Source organism: Molothrus ater, chromosome 17, assembly GCF_012460135.2.
Source record: "Molothrus ater isolate BHLD 08-10-18 breed brown headed cowbird chromosome 17, BPBGC_Mater_1.1, whole genome shotgun sequence".
Classification (NCBI taxonomy): domain Eukaryota; kingdom Metazoa; phylum Chordata; class Aves; order Passeriformes; family Icteridae; genus Molothrus; species Molothrus ater.
This window is the reverse complement of record NC_050494.2, coordinates 2710856-2731586: the sequence shown is the minus strand read 5'-3', so window position 1 is coordinate 2731586 and position 20731 is coordinate 2710856. Positions and strand designations below refer to the sequence as shown.

The window sequence follows — 20731 nt, the reverse complement described above, 5'->3', positions numbered from 1 at the left end:
AAGAGAGTGGGATTTCACTTAATGCTGCCTCTCCTGCCACATGGAGTGTGAGTCCCAAATGATTTTACTGCTGCTTTACAGAGCTTTGTCTTGCATCACCCACGGTGCAGTTTGGCTTGTAGAGGTTATCACTGGTTTGACAGGTTTGTGTGGTTTAACTGCAGGAGCTGAGTTTTCAAGTCAATCAGTCGTCCAGTCCCCAGATTGACCCATAAATGCAGTAACCACCAGCAGCATTTAGCAGGAGGCAGTGCTCTCCCACGGTTATGGGATGGGATAGGGGAGCCAGGTGGCCTCTTGTTTTTCCCAGATCTGTTTTTTTAAGGTTTGGATAAAAAACAAGATTTGTTTGACGTGTATGTGTGATGTTTATAGTGTAGCTGGAGAGCTGAACACAGTCATTTGAGGACTTGGGCACATGCAGCAGATTTAAGTCAATGCTGGCTAGTTTTTAAATCTGAGCAGAAGATGGTCATAATCTGTTGCCTGTTGGGTTTTTTCCCATTATAAGAACTGGCTTATCCATACTTGTTCTGGGCTGGATTGTAAGCTTGCCTTTATCTAGTGACTATTTCCATATCTGATTGCTTGTTAGGAGCTAGGTATGAAATGTGTTTCGACAGACACTCCAGAGCAGTCCCCGGGGGCAGCGTCACTGCAGGTCTCTGGGAGTCTGTTCAACTTTTATTTTTATGATGGAGACTGCCTTAATTCATGCAGCATTCAGAGAATGGCTGGAAAAACCTTTGTTTAGAGCAGGAGCAGCAGCCAGGAAGAAATGGTGAGCAGTGATCCCACAGTTAAAGTGCAGCACGGAGAGGCTTGGGTTCAGTTCCTGGGTCTGCAAGCAATTTTCTGAGGCAGGACCTTGACCTTAGCACGGCTTTGTGTGTCAGCAGCTTATGTCCAACAGGACAATAGCGATTTCAGAGGTTTCAAAGCATTTTAAAGTGTAACTATCATGCCTTTTATTGGGCTGGGCAGTGGCATTTTTATAAGCTAAGCTGAAGGTTTTAGAATAATGCGTATTGAATTTCCTCGGGCGCGCTGCCGGCCGCGGGATTCCCATCTCTGCTGCCTGCAGGATTCCCATCTCTGCTGCCTGCAGCACCACTTGGGCTATTGAAGGGGGACACTCACAGGTGGCCAGAAGAACCATTTAGAAGAGCCAACACTTGCAGATCTTCAAAGCCAAGAGTCAGTTTTCCTTCCTCTCCTCGTCTGTAGCAGCGGGATGCCGCAACCTGCTGGCGGGATGCTGTGCAACCATCCCTTTCACAAAAAAAAAAAAAAAACAAACAACCAACCAGACCCTGGAAAGCCCCAAAAGTGTGGCTAACGGATGTGGAGGGAGGATGAGGAGGGCTGCAGCTCGGACCTGTTGCAGGGGGAGGGCATTGTGTGAACAGATGTGCCGGGCGCTGCCGCTCCGTGCGCTGCCCGCAGCGCCAGGTGCAGCCATTGTTCCGCTGCTCCCCATTCAGCCGCTCCGCGCCCGCTCCCGCATTGTTCCTCCAGGAAATTAGCATTAAAAACCCATCCCAAACCCCCACGTCCCTCAACTGCAGGTGACTGTTATTGGCCCCAGCTGCCACCCTTGTGCTTGATTACTTCCATATGGGGCTGTGGCAAGATGTAGGATCCACTTATTGATTTTTTTTTTAATATTTTTCCTCTTTTTTTTTTTTTTTTTTTATTCCCAGCCTTTCCCCCCCCCCCCCCACCCCACACAGACCCTTCAGCTTCAACAAAACCCTGAAATCTATTAAGCCCCCCGATAGGCTCCAGTTGCTGTTACAACTGGGATGAACATTTTACAAGCAAAGCTAATTACACCCTCTCTGCTTTCTTCCTTTCTTCAGCCCCCACCCCATAAATGTAAAATAACCAGAGGGCAATTGGTAGTAAATTAAATCTTTGCAGTGTCCTGAGAGGAGGTTTCCTTGCTAGCAGGAAGAAGTCTGCTGGGCTTTAGATGTTTTGTTATCTGGGTTTGGGCTTGTTTTTTGGCTTTTTTTTTTTTTTAACTAGAAAATGGGGAACTCTGGCATACTGCTGTGACACACCTATTAAAGGGACACACAGATCCCAGCCTGGGTCTGCATAGGAAAGGAAAACACAATTAAACAAGTGGGATGTTAATTTGTGAGTGTAGTCAGCTGTTGAGAGGAGCAAAGGAGAAGCTCCATGCCAACTGAGGTTACAAATTTCTAGGAGCAATGTGATTTTCTCCTGGTACGATTTATCTACAGGGCAGCAGGATCCATAAAAGTCCAAACCTCCTAAAATATCCCCTGGCGTAGTGCTGGCATAGAGTATCCTGGGTTTTCCTCAAGACAAGATGGGCTGCAGTTGGTAAGAGGAGGAGGGAGGGAGCATCCCTTGCTGCCCTACCTGGGAAATGCCCCTGCTTTTCAAAGGTATGGTGGGAGCACAGGTGGGTCACATCCTGTGACGTGCCATCAGCCCACACAGCCCTGACCCACTTTGTGCCAGGCAGGAGAAAAGGAGGGTGGCAGCTCATGCCTGTGCTGGAAGCATCAGGCAGAGCTTCCCTCTGTGCCCCTCCTGGAGGCACCAGGCAGAGCTTCCCTCTGTGCCCATCCTGGAGGCACCAGGCAGAGCTTCCCTCTGTGCCCATCCATCCTGGAGGCACGAGGCAGAGCTTCCCTCTGTGCCCATCCTGGAGGCACCAGGCAGAGCTTCCCTCTGTGCCCATCCTGGAGGCATCAGGCAGAGCTTCCCTCTGTGCCCATCCTGGAGGCATCAGGCAGAGCTTCCCTCTGTGCCCATCCATCCTGGAAGCATCAGGCAGAGCTTCCCTCTGTGCCCATCCATCCTGGAGGCACCAGGCAGAGCTTCCCTCTGTGCCCCTCCTGGAGGCACCAGGCAGAGCTTCCCTCTGTGCCCTTGCCCGAGCAGCCTGGAGGCCAAAGCCCTGACCCAGGCCTGAGGTAGGTTGGTGGCACCTCTCTGGAGAAGTGTTGGGTTTCCCTCACCCAGCTGGGACCCCCAGGGCTGTGCTGGTGGGGTTTGTGCTGGAGGCTCCTGCCAGAGCAGCTCCTGAGGGGATGGATGGTGGTCCTTGGAGCACCATGGAGATGTTCCTGCTGCTGCCTGGGCCTCGGGCTGCTGAAGGTGAGACCCTGCAGGAGCCTTGTCAGCCTCAGCTCTTCCAGCTTGGGAGGCCATTCCTCAGGGAATCATCATCACCTTTTGTGGCTTTGCATCCTTGCTGGTGCCCCAGCAGCCACTTCCATGGGGTCTCTCTTGTTCCTGCTGGTGATGCACTGAGCAGTTTGTGCAGAGACCTGGCAGTGGTGCTGCAGTGTCCCATGGTGGTACAGATGCAGGAAAGCAAACCCCTAACTGGAAATGATCCTAGGAATGCCCTCTCTGCTCACAGAGACATGGAAGATACATCCATAATGGAGAATGACATTTTATTCAGCACTGCACTGAGATTTTGCTCAGATACAAAAGTCTTTAGGGACAGTTGGAGCTTGGTTGGTTGATCTCAAGATTACAGATGCAAATTTACTTATGGATGGGGAGTGGACTTGCCCTGAGGCTTTGTGTCTCACCATTGGTGTTCCACCATTTGCCAGGCTGACCTTCAGCACGAGCTGCATCCTGTCTTTGACAGGTGGGACCTGCCAGTGAAGATTGTGAGGATTTAAAATAAAAATTCTGCTTGCTATCTGAGAATATTGTTCAGCTGAAGTACTTGCTTTATTCACTGTACTTCCCTCCTTCCTGATCCAGCCCTCTCCTGGCTTGGCTGCCTGGCAGTGACTACCCAGATCTTCCTGGGAGGCATCTGTGCAGGTGCAGTGGTGGGAACAGTGGTGGACTTCTAAAAGAATTCCAACTCTTTAGGGGGGTGTGTGCAGCCTGGGGTAGCACCAGGCCTGTACACCAGGTACAGCAGGTCAGAATGTGGATGAAGGAGGCAAGGCAACCTCATGGAATATCTCGAGTGATTTTCCTCAGACTTGTTTTAAACCCTTCAAAGTCAAATCTCAAACTTAGGGGGTTTCTTCTCCCTAATTAAATTAACAGGCCATATGGTGTTTACTGTGAGCGCCTGCAATATGGAAGGAGCTACCTCCTGGATCACTTTCTTTTTTCAAAAGCTGCTGCTTTACCTGATGTCACTGTTCTGAAATGTTCTTTTCAGCAGCAGGCATGAGGGGTTATTTCTGCCACCTCAGTGCTCTTGGTGTCACCTTCTGATCCCAGGGTTGAGCTGTACCATAACCTGTTTCTGCAGCTTTCTTTGTTTTTTTTTGGTTTTTGTCAGGCCATTTTGCTGCTTAGTGGGGACTGTGTATAAGTCAGGGGTTTTTTCATGCTTTTTCACATGCAAGTGATGATTCTTGTTCTTGGAGCTGAGGAGAATAGAAAACAGCTCAGGGTGGGTTTTTTGAGGGGTGCTGCTGTTTTCTATTAACAACTGCTACAGTTTTTTTTTCATTGAAGGTAACATGATTATCTCAGGAATATGTCAAACTGCAAGTTTTGTAGAGTTTTGTTCTTTATTAATGGGTTAGTTTTAAAGAACTTAGTTTGCATGTGCTGCTTTTATCTTTGCATGAGATGTGGAGGAGGAAGTGAAGACCTTGAGGAAGAAAAATCACTGGGTTTTTATAAGATCCTTGCAGTTAGCTGAATAGGAAATAGGGTAAGAATCTCTAAACTTGTAGGAGAAGTCAAGGAATGGAAAGTTTCAGATTTTGCTGTCTGTTTTGAGCTGCCCTCACCCATTTAGTAGAGTTTTTTTGTAATCATCACTTGTGTGTGAGTGCACTTGCTGTGAGCTCACCCTGCCTCTCTCCAGTGGTGTAATTTAACCTTTCCCTGCAATTTTTAACTTCTTGGTGCCTCTTTTCCATGGGAGCTGGGTGACCCTTCATCTCCAGCCAGTCTCAGCTTGTTGTGGGGTGTCTGAGCTCCCAGGAACAGATCCATTTGTGGCCACTGAAAACACCCTGCCACATTAGCATATTCCTGCAACGTATGCTCCAAGGGTGTTTCTTTGCAGAGAAGCCTATCTAAAGATAGCATCGTGAAGTTCTGTGTTGTCAACCAGGGACACTTGATCTAAAAAACAACATTTGATACACAGACAAGGTTTGCAAGTGCCATCTGGATTCTGGGAGATGAGCTAGGTTGTCTCTGTTTTGCATACACTCACCAGGAAAAAAAAAACCAAGCATGTGCAGGCGGATGAATTCTTCAGAATCACCTGAGCAGAACTGTTTAGTCCACATGGGTGTCCTCAGTGACATGGGACACCTGTGTAATGCCATACCACTGGGTGTCATGTGCCTCTGGACCTTCTTAGGGTGCTGGAAGTAATTCTGTACTTCAGTGATATGTTATTGAAACCCAGGTGGGATCAATTGAAATTCTCACACCAGTAGTATTTTAATCTCCTTTCCAGCATACTGCAAGGCAGAACCTGCAAATGATGCATTTCCCTGCAGAATTGGGCATCTTTTTAGGGAGATAGGGATGCAGATGTCTTTGTCTGCCTCCAGTTCTGCATGGTAAAGAGGCTGTCCTCAAACCCATGCCAGCACTGAGAGAAACCTGAACACCATGAAAACCTAAAGAAGCCCTAGAGGGATGGACAGCAAACTCCCTGTCCACATCTTCCCAGGGACATGTAGCTTACAGAATGTATTTTCCTTCAGGGCCTATTTCTTGACTTTCTAGTTATCCTCTCATATGCAAATCTAATTTGCCTAATGGGCTGGTGAGTGTAATTGAAAGGCAGCCTGCACTTACACGATAGTGAAAAGTCTCACCTGTGCCCAGGCACAGATGGGGCTCTGCCTCACTGCTGCATCATTAGAGGAAATTTATAGGCACGGTGTCACAGGCTTTGCTGTGACCAGGGAAGGAAAATGGCAGTTGAGAACAAACTTGGGGGTTTGCTGGGTTGTTCTGTGCCCTGGTCTCACAATTTTGAGCTTTTTGGGTTTTTGTCTTTCCCCTGTGCTTCAGTTGATGGGGAGCAGGTTAATGCAGATTAGTGGTAACTATCTGAGGCCAAGCCTAAGAATGATGAATTGGGAAGTCTTGTCTGTGCTGTGTTGCTGTGTGATGGGTTGAAAGTGAGTGCAGCAGCAGCTGAGCCAGCCTTCCCTCTCCAGTCCCTGTGCATCACTGAATCTCCAGAGGTTATCCATGGAAATTCTCCACCTCTGAGAGGGAGGGGAAGGAGGCACACAGAAACAGTCACTGCTGTGCTTCCTGAGCAGACCAAGAAGTTGTGGGTCCCCCATCCCTGGCAGTGTCCATGTTCCAGTTGGACAGGGCTTGGAGTGACCTGGTCTGGTGGAAGTTGTTCAGGGGTTTGGAACAGAGTGATCTTCAAGGTCCCTTCCCACCCAAACCATTCCATGATTCTAAACACTGAACTTTGATGGTTCTCCTGTCCATCCTCACCTCTCTGTGCCTGGACTCTGCAGGGGATGCTGGCTCTTGGGGCTCCAGGTGTGTAAGGACCCCTCTACACCATCAGGGCCCCACACCCCTCCAAACACACCCTGAGTGTGTTCCTCCTGTGCTTCCAGCTCTGGGGAATGGTGGAAATTTCCCACAGGCTGGTCAGGCTTGGGGCACAGAGGAGAAGCCATTTGTGTAGTGGTGTGAGGAGTGTTTTTAAGAGGCAGAATTGTCATCTTGGCAGGGCTCCTGTGTGTGCCACTGATGGCAGGGACTATTGGCTGGGCAGCACTGAATGCACTTAGCGCCCAAGTGAATGAAGTGAGCTCTCCACAGAGCCAGGGAGCTGGGGACTCATTAGTGAGGCTTGGCTACCTCAGCAATATCAGCAGGGCACTCAGAGGGGTGTTGGTGTGGGCAGCAGTGCCAGGGCTGCTGGGAGAGCCAGCCTGGCTGTGGGGCAAGGGACACTCCTGCTCTGGGTCATCCCAGAGCACGTGGCACAGGGTTGTGTCCAGACAGTTCTGGAACACGTCCAGTGAGGGAGATATTTGCCCTCCCTGAGCATTCCCACACAGTAAAGAAGTTTTCATGCTCAGGTGTGACTTCCTGGGCATCGTTTCCTGGCCATTCCTCTTGTCCTCACAGAGCAGAGTCTGTCCCTGCTGTGACCCTTCCCTGCAGACACTCACTGACAGAGGGATGGAGTCCCCTCTGGCACTTGGAAATAGTGAGGATGGAAGAGATTTCTCAAATCTTTCCCAAGTTCCTCCTTGATTTCTTGGACAACTTACCCAGTTTTGGACAAAGCCTGGTGGAGCTTTAGCCCTGGGCTGGCTGGCAGTGATGAGCTCCTGCTCTTCAGCCTCCATCTGGAGAAGGGAGACTCTGTGTTAGAGTCTGCTTTATATTTGGAAATGCTATGACTTCAGACACCCAAGGGGGATGTTTTTCTGTATCCTTCCTTGATTGCTTCATTTTAGGTTTGTGGTAGAACTTGGTTAGTGGTTTGTTTTGCACTGCATTTGGTTTCTGTTTTGTTTTTTGCTGAAATGACCATTGTTTTCATCTAAACTGGCCCATCTGACTATGAGTTTCTGGACTGCTTCCTTCTCCAGATGGTCAGGATTTGTACCTGCTCTGTGCTTAACAAACAGGTTTGTTGTTAGTTTGGGGGTTTTTTCCTAGTTTATTATAAGCTTTTGTAATAGCTTTGGGTGTCCTTGGTATTATTTGTGCCTCTCTGCGGTCACGTTGGTTGTTATGGATTAAATGTGGTTTTCTGCCTTGAGATCTCACTTCTTTCAGAAGTGACCTTGTTTGTTTTTTGTTTTTTTTTAATTGCTGTTATTTACAGTTATTGGTAGTGGTGCTTGAGCTGCTAGCACTGCTGCTTTGTGTCTGCCTGGTATGCAGAGACTTTTTTATCCCAGATTGTGCTTTACTCATTTGGAGAACTCTCTACTCACTGGATACCCCTGCTCTTAAACCCCAGAGCTGCTGCTCCTGTTCTCCTTAGCCCAGATCTCTGTGCTCAGTGATATTCGTGATGCTCTAAGAAATCCAGATTTGTTCAGTACTGGTTGTTTTCTGAGGTCAGTGCTGGTTTTAAGGTTCATTTATAGTGTTGGAGACCAAACCATCAAGCACCAGCGTTTGGAAGATGGAGGACAGCAAGAGGGATGTCTTCTTAAATGGTTTTAAAGCTTGACTTTAAACTCCTCCAGTATGTCTTTAGTAATCAGGTTTAAAGCTCCCAAATCTTCAGTCACTGGGTGATTTTAAGGTGGGTTTGATTTCATCCTTTTATTTTGAAAGATTTAATGATTTTTCAGGCTGTTCCCTTTTTTCCTTGTGTTGCTTGAACTTCCAAGGTGCTCCAGGCTGTCTCTGCCCTGCTGTGCAGATCCTGGGGTGTGTCAGTGTGGGATGGGGACCTGTCCAAGTCATGGACAGTGCCTGTGTTTGTTGTACCCAGCGAGGCAGGAACACTGTGGATCTCAGGGATCCTGGGGGAAGGACATGTTGGCACAGACAAGGCTGTCCCTCCTGAAGGAGCTGCTGTGGCTGAGGGATTTCTGAGTTCTCTGATGACAAAAAACTGGAGTAAACCTTGCTGCCCTCATAACAATCTGTGGGAGCTTTTGTACAGACCATGCCCATCTCTGTAGGAGCTTGTCCTGTGTGTGGCCAAACTTATTCCCAGCACCTAAGTGGGAGCAGAGGCACAGAGGTGGGCAGGATCTGAAGTGCCAGGAGCTGTGGGGTTGGGATCTGAGCTCACCTGGCACTGTGATAAGGGGTATCACATCATCCCTCAGCTGCTTGGGGTTAAAATTGCACCAGGCAGTGCAGTGGCCTCTGCTCAATGGGATGATTTTCTCAGAGGAAACTCCCCAAATTATTATCCTTGGAGAGGCAGGGATTCATCCTGCACTGTGGTGGGAAGCCTTCAGCAAAGGGGCTTGCTGTGCTGACCCAGAAACAGCATCCTTCTCAGCACCTCCTAGTTTCTTATGGCTAGAACATGTCCTCCTTTTACACAACTTTTCCTACTGGAACTGAGAGCTGGGACATAAAACACCAGGCAGTGAAAAAGGAGGCTCACTCACCTGGTGACCATCACTTTTGGGATGAGCCAGGCTCACAGTGCAGAAGCTGCAGGATTCCCTTGGGAAGGGGTCGTCCTGGGGAAGCCATGGGAATGCCAGACCTGCAGTGCTGCCCTGGGTTTCCTGGAGCAGGGCAGGGCAGTGCTGCAGAGTGGCAGCTGTGGCCTCACTGCACTGGTAGCCAGCAGCTCCTGCTGGGCTCTGCTCTGTGCACACTGCCTCCTCAGCTCTTCTGGTAAAGCTGTGCAGTGAGGAGGCTCAGGGTCCTAATGGAGTTTGTGGGGTGGTGGTGGGATGAATTTGTTCCTTAAATCTCTTATGATGGATTTTTGAACCACAAACACTGCTCGGCCACCTCTAATTGCAGCATCTGTGTGAGAGGTGCGGGAGAAGCTGCAGAGCAGCCAGAACCCCCTGGGAATGCTCCCCTTGGAGGAGAGAACCCTGTAACCCTCCCTGAGGCTCCTCCAGAGCTGCTCCTGGGAAGCCCAGCAAGGGCTGCAGTGGTGGTGGCCCCGTGCTGGCTCCTCCTTGGGGAGCTGTGGGTTCCCTGTGAGTTCCCTGGGTCACTCCTCTGAGCCTGCTCCAGCAGCTCTGCTTTTCCCAAGCCTGTTTAAATCAGTGGATGCATTCCCATTGACTGTTTGGAGCTGCAGAGAGCCCCTTGGAGCTAATTAGTAATTAGAGGATGCCAATTAACCACGGTTCCCCAGGCTCTGCTGCTTTGCTGGTACTGCTGGGTTGGAGAAGGAGGGAACAAAATGGAGCCCAGTGTGAATGTGTTTCATCTGGAGAGCAGGAGAAGGGTGGAGCTGCTTGTTAAATGGCCAGCAGTCCAAGTTTTAAAAGGATTTATGAGGGCTAGATAAAATCATGTCCTAAAGGCTGTCTCGAAGCCTCTGTTAAGGTGGAAAATGCTTTCTAAACTTAGAGCTTGTTTCACTGTGTTTTCCCTCTTTTGGACCTCCCAGAATTTTACAGGTACAAAAGTTCCAGCTTTATTTACTCCATGGTGTTTAGCCTAGGCAGAATGAAAAACAGATTTGCACTCTCAAAATTACAGTGCTCAGTTGTTCTTGTGTATAACCTGTGGATTATAGGCCTGCCCACCTTTGGAAATGTGGTCCCTAAACTGTGGCAGAATTTAAGGAATGCTTCTAAGGGAAATGGGTTTTTACTGCCATTGCCAGGGGAGACTTGGTCACTCAACCATGAGTTTCCCACTTGTTGGATCACTGCTTACTCTCTGGTGTAAAATTGGTGTTCACTGGACCCCAGAGGGGTGAATCCATGGCCTTGATGCTCTGGGCAGGGAGCAATTTCAAACCTTTTAGGAGTGTAACCCCTTAAAGCCAACTCTAAAATGAATTTTTCTATCTAAAAATAGCTGAGATGGTAAAAGTGCTGCTTTTATTTTATTTTTTTAATACAAGCATAATTAACTCAACTCTTACTTTCACTCCACACAGCATTTACAACAAGCAAAACCCAAACTCTCTTTTGCCCTGACATCTCATTTCCCCACGTGTAGAAGCGCCGCAGAATAATCATGAAATACAAACACCCAATCTTTGCTAGCAGGCTGTTGCTCCAAGCCTTTCTCCATGGTATCCCCTCCTGTACGTGTTGTGTCTGGGCTCCACCAGCCTCAGGAGCCGTAAATCTTCCTGGTGTTTTCTTCCCTGAGGCAAATGAGACACAGATGTTCCCATCTGGAAACTTTGCTCCCGCCACCGTTGTTCTGCTCAGAGTCAGAGGCTTTGGAGAGCAGTGCAGCAAGCTGAGACTTTGAAGATGTCATTTTTTGCCATGATTGTGATAATTGCCCGTTTGATATCTGTAACTGCTTTCATTTTTCATTCCCAGTGCTTTAGCCCAAGGAGTAGATAGTGCGGAGGAGGAAATATTGCTTAATATTGTTATGGGAGTGGGTGATTTAAAAGAAAAAAAAATAGTCTTGATTCTGTGATGTTAAATGGAACAAGGAATTAATGAAAAATTACCAAAATACTTAGCAGTATCTAAGCAAATGAATTAGTGAGGAATTCTGGCTTTGCTGAACGAGTGCCCTGTCCCAGGTTATAGCCCAGCCAAAGGGATGGTTTGGGGAGGCTGCATCACTCCCTTCAATCCCCAAAGTGCTTCCTATCCAAAAACTGCAATGCAGGCCTTGGTTTCCAGGAATGTTTTCTCCTGGGCTATATTCCAGGAGTGTATGCCTCCCTCTGGGGTGGCTGTCTCTGATGAGAGCAGAGCAATCAGCTGGTGAGGATGAGGAGGGTTCCATGACCCAGGGCACCTCGGGCTCCCTGGCAGAGCTCACAGCATCCCTTTGAGACAGTGATGAGCAAAAGCTGCTGCCAGGGACATCAAGGGATGGAGTTGGGTCCCCAGAATTTACTGGTAGGGATGCTAGTGGTGTGGGAAGGGAATGGCTGTGGCTACAGCAGCCACAGCTCCTGGGTGGAAATGGCTGTCAGGGTAAATATTCCCTGCCTCCTTCATGGAAAGAGAGCAGGAGAGTGGGGATTACCACAACAGGGTGGTTTGTGTTCTTCTAGAAGCAAGATGAGTTTGGGGGCTTGATGTACAGCAGCTGTGGGGTGTGTTGGATGTGATAGTTTGTGGGGTGAATCCCACATGCAGGGTTGGTCCTGGCCTGAGTCTGTGGCCCCAGAGGAAGGCTCTGGAGGCTGGAGTGCCCTGCAGGCAGGTTTGTGCTGCTGGGTCTGCCATGGCCATGGCACAGAGCTGGAGCTGCCGCCGCCTTGTCTGCCTGGGAGCTGCCCCAAATCCAACCTGTGCTACTGCTGAGTTCCTAGAGCCAGGCACATTAATAGGATTTTATAAAAATCACTGAAGGGCAAGACGGATAAAGATCTGCAGTCTGCCTTCAGGAATAAATTATTAATCTTATTTCCCTTATTAACTGCTTTCTGGACTGCTTGTGAACGATAACATACTTTGCTCTTTCAAGTTCTTCTATCTGAGTTTCACATTGAATTGAGATTTAAAGTGAAACAGCTGTGTGTGGGAGAGGACTAGATGGCAATGGAGATACACGCGTTTATTTTTGATTTATAAAATGCCTCTCCCAGGCTCAGCAGCTCCCTCCTGTGTGATGCAAGGCTCTCCTGAGAGGTGCCTAGCCCTCTCCACTCCCACAGCATCTTACAGCTCAGGAGCTGGGATGTGCCATAAACCTGAGCTAAATGGGGTAAAAATAGGCTGATCACATGGAGTGGGGGAAATATCTGTACAGGGCCATGAGTTACCCACTGCCACTGGTGCTGTAGTAGCATCTTGGCCAACTGCATGGCATGGAGGGAGGAGGGTGGTCAGGGACCTCCTGTGACCAGCCCTTGCTGGTGACCTGGTTATGCCACACACTCGTGTCCCCCAGTGCTGGTTGTAAATCACCTTTTGTTGACTCAAGCAAAGAAAGACCTCTAGAAACCACCCTACAAGCAAATAAATGTCAATATTTGTAGAGAGAAGTCATCCTGACTACAGACCTCCCAGTGGCTCACTCTCCTCCAAATTGGGACAGACCCAACCATCCTTTTTTTTTCTGAAAGCTGCTGTGTTGGCTGCCTTGTTCCTGATGCTTATCTTCCCTCTCCATCGCTTTTTGATGCAGCAATGCTGCAAAAAGATAAAATATTACTTCTCCCTTGACGATGTGATTGGAGTTTGAGCTTGGGGGAAGCTGTCTGGAAGCAGGTGAGGGAGGGAATTGTGGTGGAGAAGCAGTAAATGGCATCTTCTGGAAGCCTGAGTAACGATGCTCTTGCTTTGCATGTAGATCACCTCTCATCTGCATGCCTTGGAGAGCTGCAAAGGTGCTCTACAGATGGCTTAGAGCCATCAAGGGGAGGGAAAGGCAACCTTGGAGCGGAGGAAAGATGTTAATAAAATTTAAATGTAATTCTTCCCATTTCTCAGTTCCTAAATGTGAAAAATATTAGCTTGGTGGAGACTGAAAACAGATGGTGAGCAGTTGGAGCAGATAAGCATGTTATTCAAAATAAACATTCGCCAAAGCTGGGGAGGTGGCGAACCATATTTCATTTCACCCTATTTACATTATCAGGTCAGGTTACACTGCTGCTGCCTCTCGTCTGCATTCAGATGATCAACAGGGACCCTGTGACGAGCCAACTGCAGCGCATCCTCCTCACTGGGGATGTCAGGGCTGGGCTGGGGCACTCCCTGGCCTGCCCTCCAGCATGAGACATGGAGCTGCTTGCAGAGTTACAGAATAGTTTGGGTCAGAGGGGGCTGTTAAAGGTCTGTCCCTCCTTCTTTTCCCTCTTTCCAGTGGCCTCTCTATCCATTTAGCCAAGTTTGGCATTGCTCTATCTAAATCCATATAAACAGTGGGGGAAGAAGTTCCCAGGACTGTTTGTAGGAAGGGTTCATTTTGCTGACTTGTAGGTGGGCTATAATCAATTCATGCCAAGTGCTCACCTGAGGTGGCAGGGCCAGAGGAAAGAGAGGTGTGGCAGATCTCCCTTGCTTTGAGGGATGTTTTGGGATGGGCTGGATCACCTTTGGGGTGTCTGGTTGTTCACTGGCTCTGGAATAAGCTCAGACCTGGCTCGTGGGTGACCAAAGAATTTCTCCTGCTGGACCTGACCTTGGCTGTTGTTACTGGGACAGTTCTCCAGTCCCTTGCTCTCAAGAGGCGGGGATGAATTTGGGGTTTTAACTTTTTGGGGTGAGGAGAGGCGTTTTAGGTTATGAATATGTTCTGCCTGATCCAGATGAAAGTTGAAAACATCTGCTTTGATCAAACTTCTTCTTTCTGTCTGAAACCATGTCATGCTTTCCCTCCTGAGACTGCACCACTGGGCAAACCCTTGTACACAGCCTTTTACTCAAAAGCCACCTTTGTTAATTTACAGGTTTGCAATATAATCACTTAGTGGTAAAAATTTTGTTGACAAGATCTGATTTTGAGCCTGTTCTGTGTCCTACAAGCTGCCAAAGAGAAAAGCAAACTCTTACCTGGGCATAGCTGCTGGTGGTGCAGGGCTGCCTCATGTTTAATGTAGTTTTCTCTTATTTCTTCCAAGATATTTCACTGTTTGACTTCTACAGAAAGCTGGAGAGCTCGAGTCTGGCACATGGGTTGGTGAGACACAGTTCTGACTCTTTGCAGCTTATTTACAAATGACAGCTCCAAAATCACTCCACAGTTCATCCTTCCTCCTTAACTCTCATGCCATGGAACCAAGGGGAATCCTAGCTGTGCATCAGGAATGTGCTCTCGGGGAGGTGACTGGATTAAATTGTGCCCATGCAGACACTGCAGTGTAAATTCATATAAAGCATCCCCATTTTCTGCTCTGTGGCAGTGGCTCTTCCTCTCTTCCCTTGGTCTCAGCAAATCCATGGCTCTGCCAGGGCATCTAGATCAAGGCTTTGTCTTGAGCAGAGTGGAGCACCTCCTGGTACTGCCTTGAATTATATTTTGAGCTTTGGGAAGAGGATGAGGAGGAGACTATTTGTTTTTGTCTGCCTCACTGTCACTCCTCTACAGTTCCTAATCTTGCTTTTTTGGGGAAGGTAACATCCAGTTCTCCTCATGCACTGTTTTACTTCTTTTTCATCACTTAGTTTATTCTCTAATTGCCAGAGGAATTTAGGATTAATTTAAATTCCAGTGTAGTTGAGATACTCCCTAACTTGTTGCTGGTTTTTTTTTTTCTTCTGCCTTTTCCCTTTTCTCAAGCCCACAGGCATGAAGAGATTAATAAAGCAGTTTCTTTATACAGTTTATAGTGCCAGTAAATGCTGAGGTTACCTGTCACAGCAACACTCTTTGTACTGAACACCATAGGTGGAGGAGGACTTCTTTAAAGAAAATAAATAGGATGAGATCTGTCTGGAGCTGGTGTTGAAACTGCCCCTCTGAAATGTGCTGGGAGAGCTGGGCATGCAGGAGTGGGACCTCTCTGAGCGTCACTTGAGACCCCAGATTTTTTCTTGGCCTCTTGTCCCATTGTCTCACTTAGCTCTTTCTCCTCTCCAGAAAGAAAAATCAGCTGCACTTAATCCTGACATATGTTCCTTTTTAATTTGTTACACCAGGATGGCGACTGGAGCAGCGAAGGAAATCTGGTGCACATGGACAGCCAGAGCAGAGGCAGATGAACCCAGGGCCTTGCAGCTTCTCAGGGAGGGAGAGAGGGAGGGCTCCAGGTGTACTCACAGCCCTGGGGCTTTCTGGGCTCTTGCACACCTGGGCTCCTTAAATGGGCCACAGGAATATCTAGGGCAGGAGCACAGGCTGCTCTGTGCTGCAGCTGCCCATGCCAGCTGAGAGCTGCAGAATCCCCGCTGCAAACCCTCCACTGATGGTGGAGATGGAATTCCTGCATGGAGCCAGGACTAAAGCAGCACCTCATTGGGTTTATTTTCTCGGAGTCCTCCTCCCATGGGTAATTCCAGTGTGTCTGAGGCTGGGAAGGCAGCTCTCCCACCCAGTGTCCACATCACTGCTGCCTCTGTCCCTGGTCACCTTGGGCACGTCCTGGTGCAGAGCTGAGCACGCGTCACTGCAAACTTTGGGCATTTGGCAGCTTGACAAACAAAGTGTTGTGCCATAAATATGTCTGGCCTGCTCCTGCAGGCACTGCTTGAGAAGGGACAACAGCATTTGTGTTTCTGATCCAGGTAAGGTTTGGAAGGAGTTTTTGAAGGAGAGCAGTGCAATGTTTCCAGTTTGGGCAGGTGTCTTGCTCTGGTGCTCAGAGCATTCAGGCATTGACAACAATTGTTCTTGTTAGAGTATCATCCAAAGTCTCTGATGGCATTTGACTCTTTAGGTGAGTGACACAGCTGAGTGACTTGCACACATTTTGAGGAGCATCTCTGCATCCTCTCTGTGCAAATGGAGGCAGCACTGAAAAGCTGCTCTTGGTAAATATTTCTGAGTGGTGGAAGTGAAAGAATGAGTCCAGGAAGGCAGCCTTTCTCCAGGGAGCTGCTCACTGGCTCAGTTTTAGCCCCAGGTCAGCTCAAGGCTGACTCATGCCCTTGGTCACAGCCTGGTTTGCTCAGATGATTCTCATTAAATGGACATGTTTAGGCTAAAAAAGGAGAGCTTCAGAAAGATGGTTTTTATCTGCATTTATAGATGCCCCAGGTCATTAGCAGGAAGCTTTTAAATTTAACAATCCTGTTTGCTTCTTGTCTGTTGGAGTGGGCTTGGAAAGGAAGGTGTTGGCTTCTTGTGGGCTTCAGTTTTGGTGTCTGACACAGTAGCTGGTTTTATTTTGGGGTTATAAATTCCATGCAAAATTTATCTCCCTCTCTGTAAATTAACCAAATTAGTTCTGCTTTTTTAATGTGCCCTAGGAATATTTTAGGAAGGAATAGGAGAAGAGTTAAGGATTTCATGCTCTCCAGAGTATGGCAATATCAGATTGGCCATGTGCACCTGGAAAAGGGGATTTCATGGGAAGAGGGAGAAGAGGAAGAGGCAGGTGGGTGACAGTGGGACCCTGGATGGTCATTGGGCAGCTGACACCGAGTGCTGGAGAGGCACAATTAGTGCTGCTTTGATTGAATAATTTGGGTCATTTAGCAATGTGTCCCTTCCTTGCCTGAGTGAGGGAACTCAGACTTTTTGTGGTAGAAATACCCCTAACTTTGTGTACAAAATTTCACTTTTTTTCTGCATTTATTTAGAGAGGAAAGTCATGGGGTTTTCCTTGCTCTTGGTGATAAACTCACCTGCTGGAATAGGTGCCTACATGTATAAATGATGTCATGTTCCTACATCAATGCATGGTTATTCATCTGAATATCATATTCATGCATGGGAATGACAGGGAGGGTCTGCACATCAGGGTTCAATTGTATGGAAGCTGGGCCACATGTACAGTAGTTTGCAATATGGGATTAATGTAGTTCTTATAAGTTAAAATTAATTGTAGTTTCCCATGGCTTCAATATCTCCCCACTTCATGAAAGCAGAGCCTGGAATTTTTTCCTTTTCTTGAAAGCAGGTTTATATAAATGAAGACACAATTGTTCTGGGATGTGGGTTTTGTAGCAATTCCAACCCAAGTTATTCCACCTGTACTGACAGGGCAGGAAAACATGGATTTTCAGAGTGTATCATCCCTGCTCCCCCTTCCTGCAAACAGCAGAAAGAAATGCTAGGAATAACAAAGTTCATTTGTTACCTCTCTGGCATTCCCATGACTTGCCATAAGGAAAATAAATGAGGCAGCTCGGTGGCAGAGCAGGTGCTGGGGCTGACAGAGCAGATCCCAGGCAGCAGCACGAGGGCTCAGGTGCCAGTTTGTGTTTTCTCTGCTCTCAAAAGCAGCGTTTTTGTTGTTGGGAGTCAAGAAGTAGCAGGTTTGGGTTGTATTTCAGTGCAGAATTTTGCCACCTATTCAGTGCTGTATGGGAATGCAGCATTTAATCGTTTGCCTGGGCTCAAAAGCTGAATTTCTTGCAGCTGACAGATATTGGTAAGAGCTGTGGATAACAAATTACATGTTAATGGTCCCAAGCCCAGTTTGCACCACTGGAGAGGTGGAAGTTGGGTTGAGCTCCCTCACAGCCTGAGCTGGGGTGCAGCTGGAGACCTGGCCGTGTTCCTGGGGGAGACAAGCTGCTCACATCTCGTTAGTGAGTTAATTGAGCGAGGAGAGGGCCAGCTTGAAGAGCAGAGAGTGGGGACCATCATGTCTGAGGGGTGATTTCTTTGGGGTCATGGACACTGGAGATGCTGGCAGTGCAATACAAAGCACCCCTGGAATGGGACTGGCTCCCACGGGAGCCGTGCTTTGGAGATCCTTAGGCTTTGTCTGCTGAGCTGTCTGCACTTTAAAAACCAAAAATACCCCAAAACACCCCTCTCAAAAAAACAAAAACATCCCACTATTACATTAGGATGTTTCTTCCTTTTTGTCTTATGAAGCTGATCCCAGCCACTGGAGCTGGGAGTATGGTCACACTGCTCCCCTGAGCTGGGGCATCCCTCAAGGCTGCAAAGGACGCTGCAGTTTGAGCTGCTCATAGACTGTACACAGGAGTGGGGCTGTGAGTAGCTGATATCAGCTCATCTCTACAACCCCAGGTTGTGATTCCTCTGGAAAGGCTCAGCGAGGTGTGTATCAGAGAGATCTTAAACAGGGGCAAAGCAAATCGACAGAAACACTTTGAACAGGATCTTTGGGCATGAGGGATGAGGAGATGGAGTCAGGAGACTGGGATGGTGAGCACAGACACCCCAGACATGACCCCTGGTGCCTGTCCCCAGCTCGGGGCCCTCCAGAGCAGCGCGAGAGCCTTGCGTGACTTCCCCCAGCTCTTATCTTCACCCTTGCAACTGTTCCCGGCGTGCTGGGTGGGGAAATGCGTGTCAGGGACTGTCACTAAGCCTTGCCACCTTCTCTTGGTACAGTTGCTGGTGAGAAGAGGGTGCCAGTGATGCCCGGATCGCCCGTGGAAGTGAAGATCCAGTCCAGGTCCTCTCCTCCCAACATGCCGCCGCTGCCCCCCGTCAACGCCGGCGGCCCCCGGCCCGTGTCCTTCACTCCAACTGCACGTAAGCCCGGTGTTGCTGCTTGTCCTGGGACCAGCTCCAGCCAGCAGGGAAGGCTCTGCTCCTAGAACCCACTGGGATGTCCCAGCCATCAGCCAGGGCACGGCGGGTGATGCTGCCTGGCTATGTGGGAGGGGGGACTGGGGCTTTCCTGCAGTTCTGTACTGCATGCAGGACATAAAACAGGCTGTGTAATCCCCCTTTGCCCCCCTGCCTGCTCCTGCCTTGCTCCTGGTGCTGCCTTGAGTCTTTCTCTTTGCAGGTGCAGCCTTGATTTCCACCATAAACTCCTTAAGAAATTGAATCTTTTATCAGGTCAGCTTCAAGCGAGCCAAGAGCTGGGCTTTCCTCTTTATCTTTTGGAGGAGTTAATTCCCACTCTGCTGTATCTCACTTTGCAGGCAGCATTCCTGCAGCTGAGATTAGAAAGTTTTTCATTTTTTTAATTTCCCAGCCTTGAAAATTCCTTGCTGTCCATCCAGATTCTCTTTTTTCCATCTTCTCTTTATAATCTTTCCTATTAAGCCACAGTCAGTCCTGATCCTACCCAGCTGTAGCACAGCCTTGCACCCACTTCTTCTAGCTGAGTGTTGCTCAGAGGTGACTCTGTGGATGGAAAGGACCTTCAGCCTTTTCTTACAGCCTAGAAAGGCTCTTTTTTTCCTTCTTTAGCCAACATTTAAGCCATTTAATGTCTTTTTAAAAGCATTGTTCCGGAGCAAAGCTGCTTTACTTTGTTGGGCATGGAGTTATCTGACCCCCACACATGGCATGTACATATTTTCCATGCTCTCCTCACCCCTTTTCCTTGCACAGAGTGTTCCCTAGCTGGTTCTGTGTTGCTGTGCTGTCCATGACAGTGTCTGGGCTATCTCAGAGTTCCATGCTGGCACTGGGATTTGGAGATTTCCAGCCCAGCCTCCTGGAGGACACACTGTGATGTGCTGGCAGCAGCACTAATCACTGGGTTATCCCGCCAGACACATTGTCCCCATCTTTATGTGCTCAGGCGTTTTTAATGGCTCTCCTTTTGCTCAGGCAGAAAAAGACCATTAGCAAAGTGACAGAAATTAATTTTTCCAATGAGGATGCTTGGCACGCTGTTAAGGGCCAAGAAGCCTGAATCTGCTGATTGCAGATGACTTAATTGCCTCTTTCCAAGACACGTGAGAGATGTGACCTATGGTGAAGTTCATTCTTGCTTTTTCATTTCTCAGTTGCACCAGAGGGTCTTGGTCACTCAGTGGGGGTGTGACCTGCCCTGGCTTGGGCAGGTGAGGTGGAGCAGTTGGAACAAAGGGATCATTAACACAGGGTTGGATCATTAACACAGGGTTGGATAAACAGCAAAACCTTTGACTGTGGAGGACCTAAGGCAGAATTTAAGAGTAGCCTTGGATGATGACTTTGTTCCTACGAATTTTATCACCCTGCTGTCCCCAAACCAGCAATCCCGCTGGTCATGGTGCTCTGCCTCGCTTGCTGCAGCGCTGTGCTCTCACCTGGCAGTCGAGGTGCCAGCCCTGCTGTGTGCTGTGTGGTGGAGCAGGTCCTGGTGATGTGCAGGATCAGATAAGTGCCAGCTGCCCTGTGGTGGTGCCGTTGGCAGAGGGTCAGGAGGGCTGAGCCCAGAAGCGCAGAGCGCGGTTACGGGGCCGTGTCTAACGGCATCCCCCATCCACCAGCATCCCCTGCTCCCTCCTTGGCAGCCTCTCCCCAGGGTCCCCCACAGCCCCAGGGGTGTCACACAGCCCCTCTTTCTCCTGAGGTATAAATAGAGCCCGTTGCTCTCCCCAGGCTTTCATCTGAAAGAATAAGAGGAAGTGAAATAGAGAAGGGGGAAAGCGCCTTGGTTGTGGCCGCCGGAGAGCACGGAGCTGCACAGCCTTTGCTGTTTGAGAGGAGCTTCTCTTGGCAGCTTCACCCTATCTGTAGCCCTTTTATAGTGAAATAAAGGCCTTTATGAGTAATTACCAGAAGGGCCTTGCCTTTCACACAGCTCTGGTGTACTCTGTGGAGCTGTACCTGTGGGTACATCCTGACGTCCCTGTTGCTTTGCTGCTTTGGGAGTGGGTGTAAAAAACAGGAATTT

At 48.7% G+C, this 20731-nt stretch overlaps 1 protein-coding gene across 4 annotated transcripts in view; it reads left to right on the top strand.

Moving 5' to 3' along the window:
• The window catches only part of CBFA2T2 (CBFA2/RUNX1 partner transcriptional co-repressor 2), a 39155-nt gene that overhangs the window by 2898 nt on the left and 15526 nt on the right, over nt 1-20731 (top strand). For all 4 annotated transcript variants that reach the window (XM_036395704.2, XM_036395705.2, XM_036395701.2 and 1 more), the window contains exon 2: nt 18499-18642. In XM_036395704.2, coding sequence (XP_036251597.1) covers nt 18525-18642 — 118 coding nt within the window. In that variant the 5' untranslated portion in view covers nt 18499-18524. The remainder of the gene's footprint in view (nt 1-18498; nt 18643-20731) is intronic.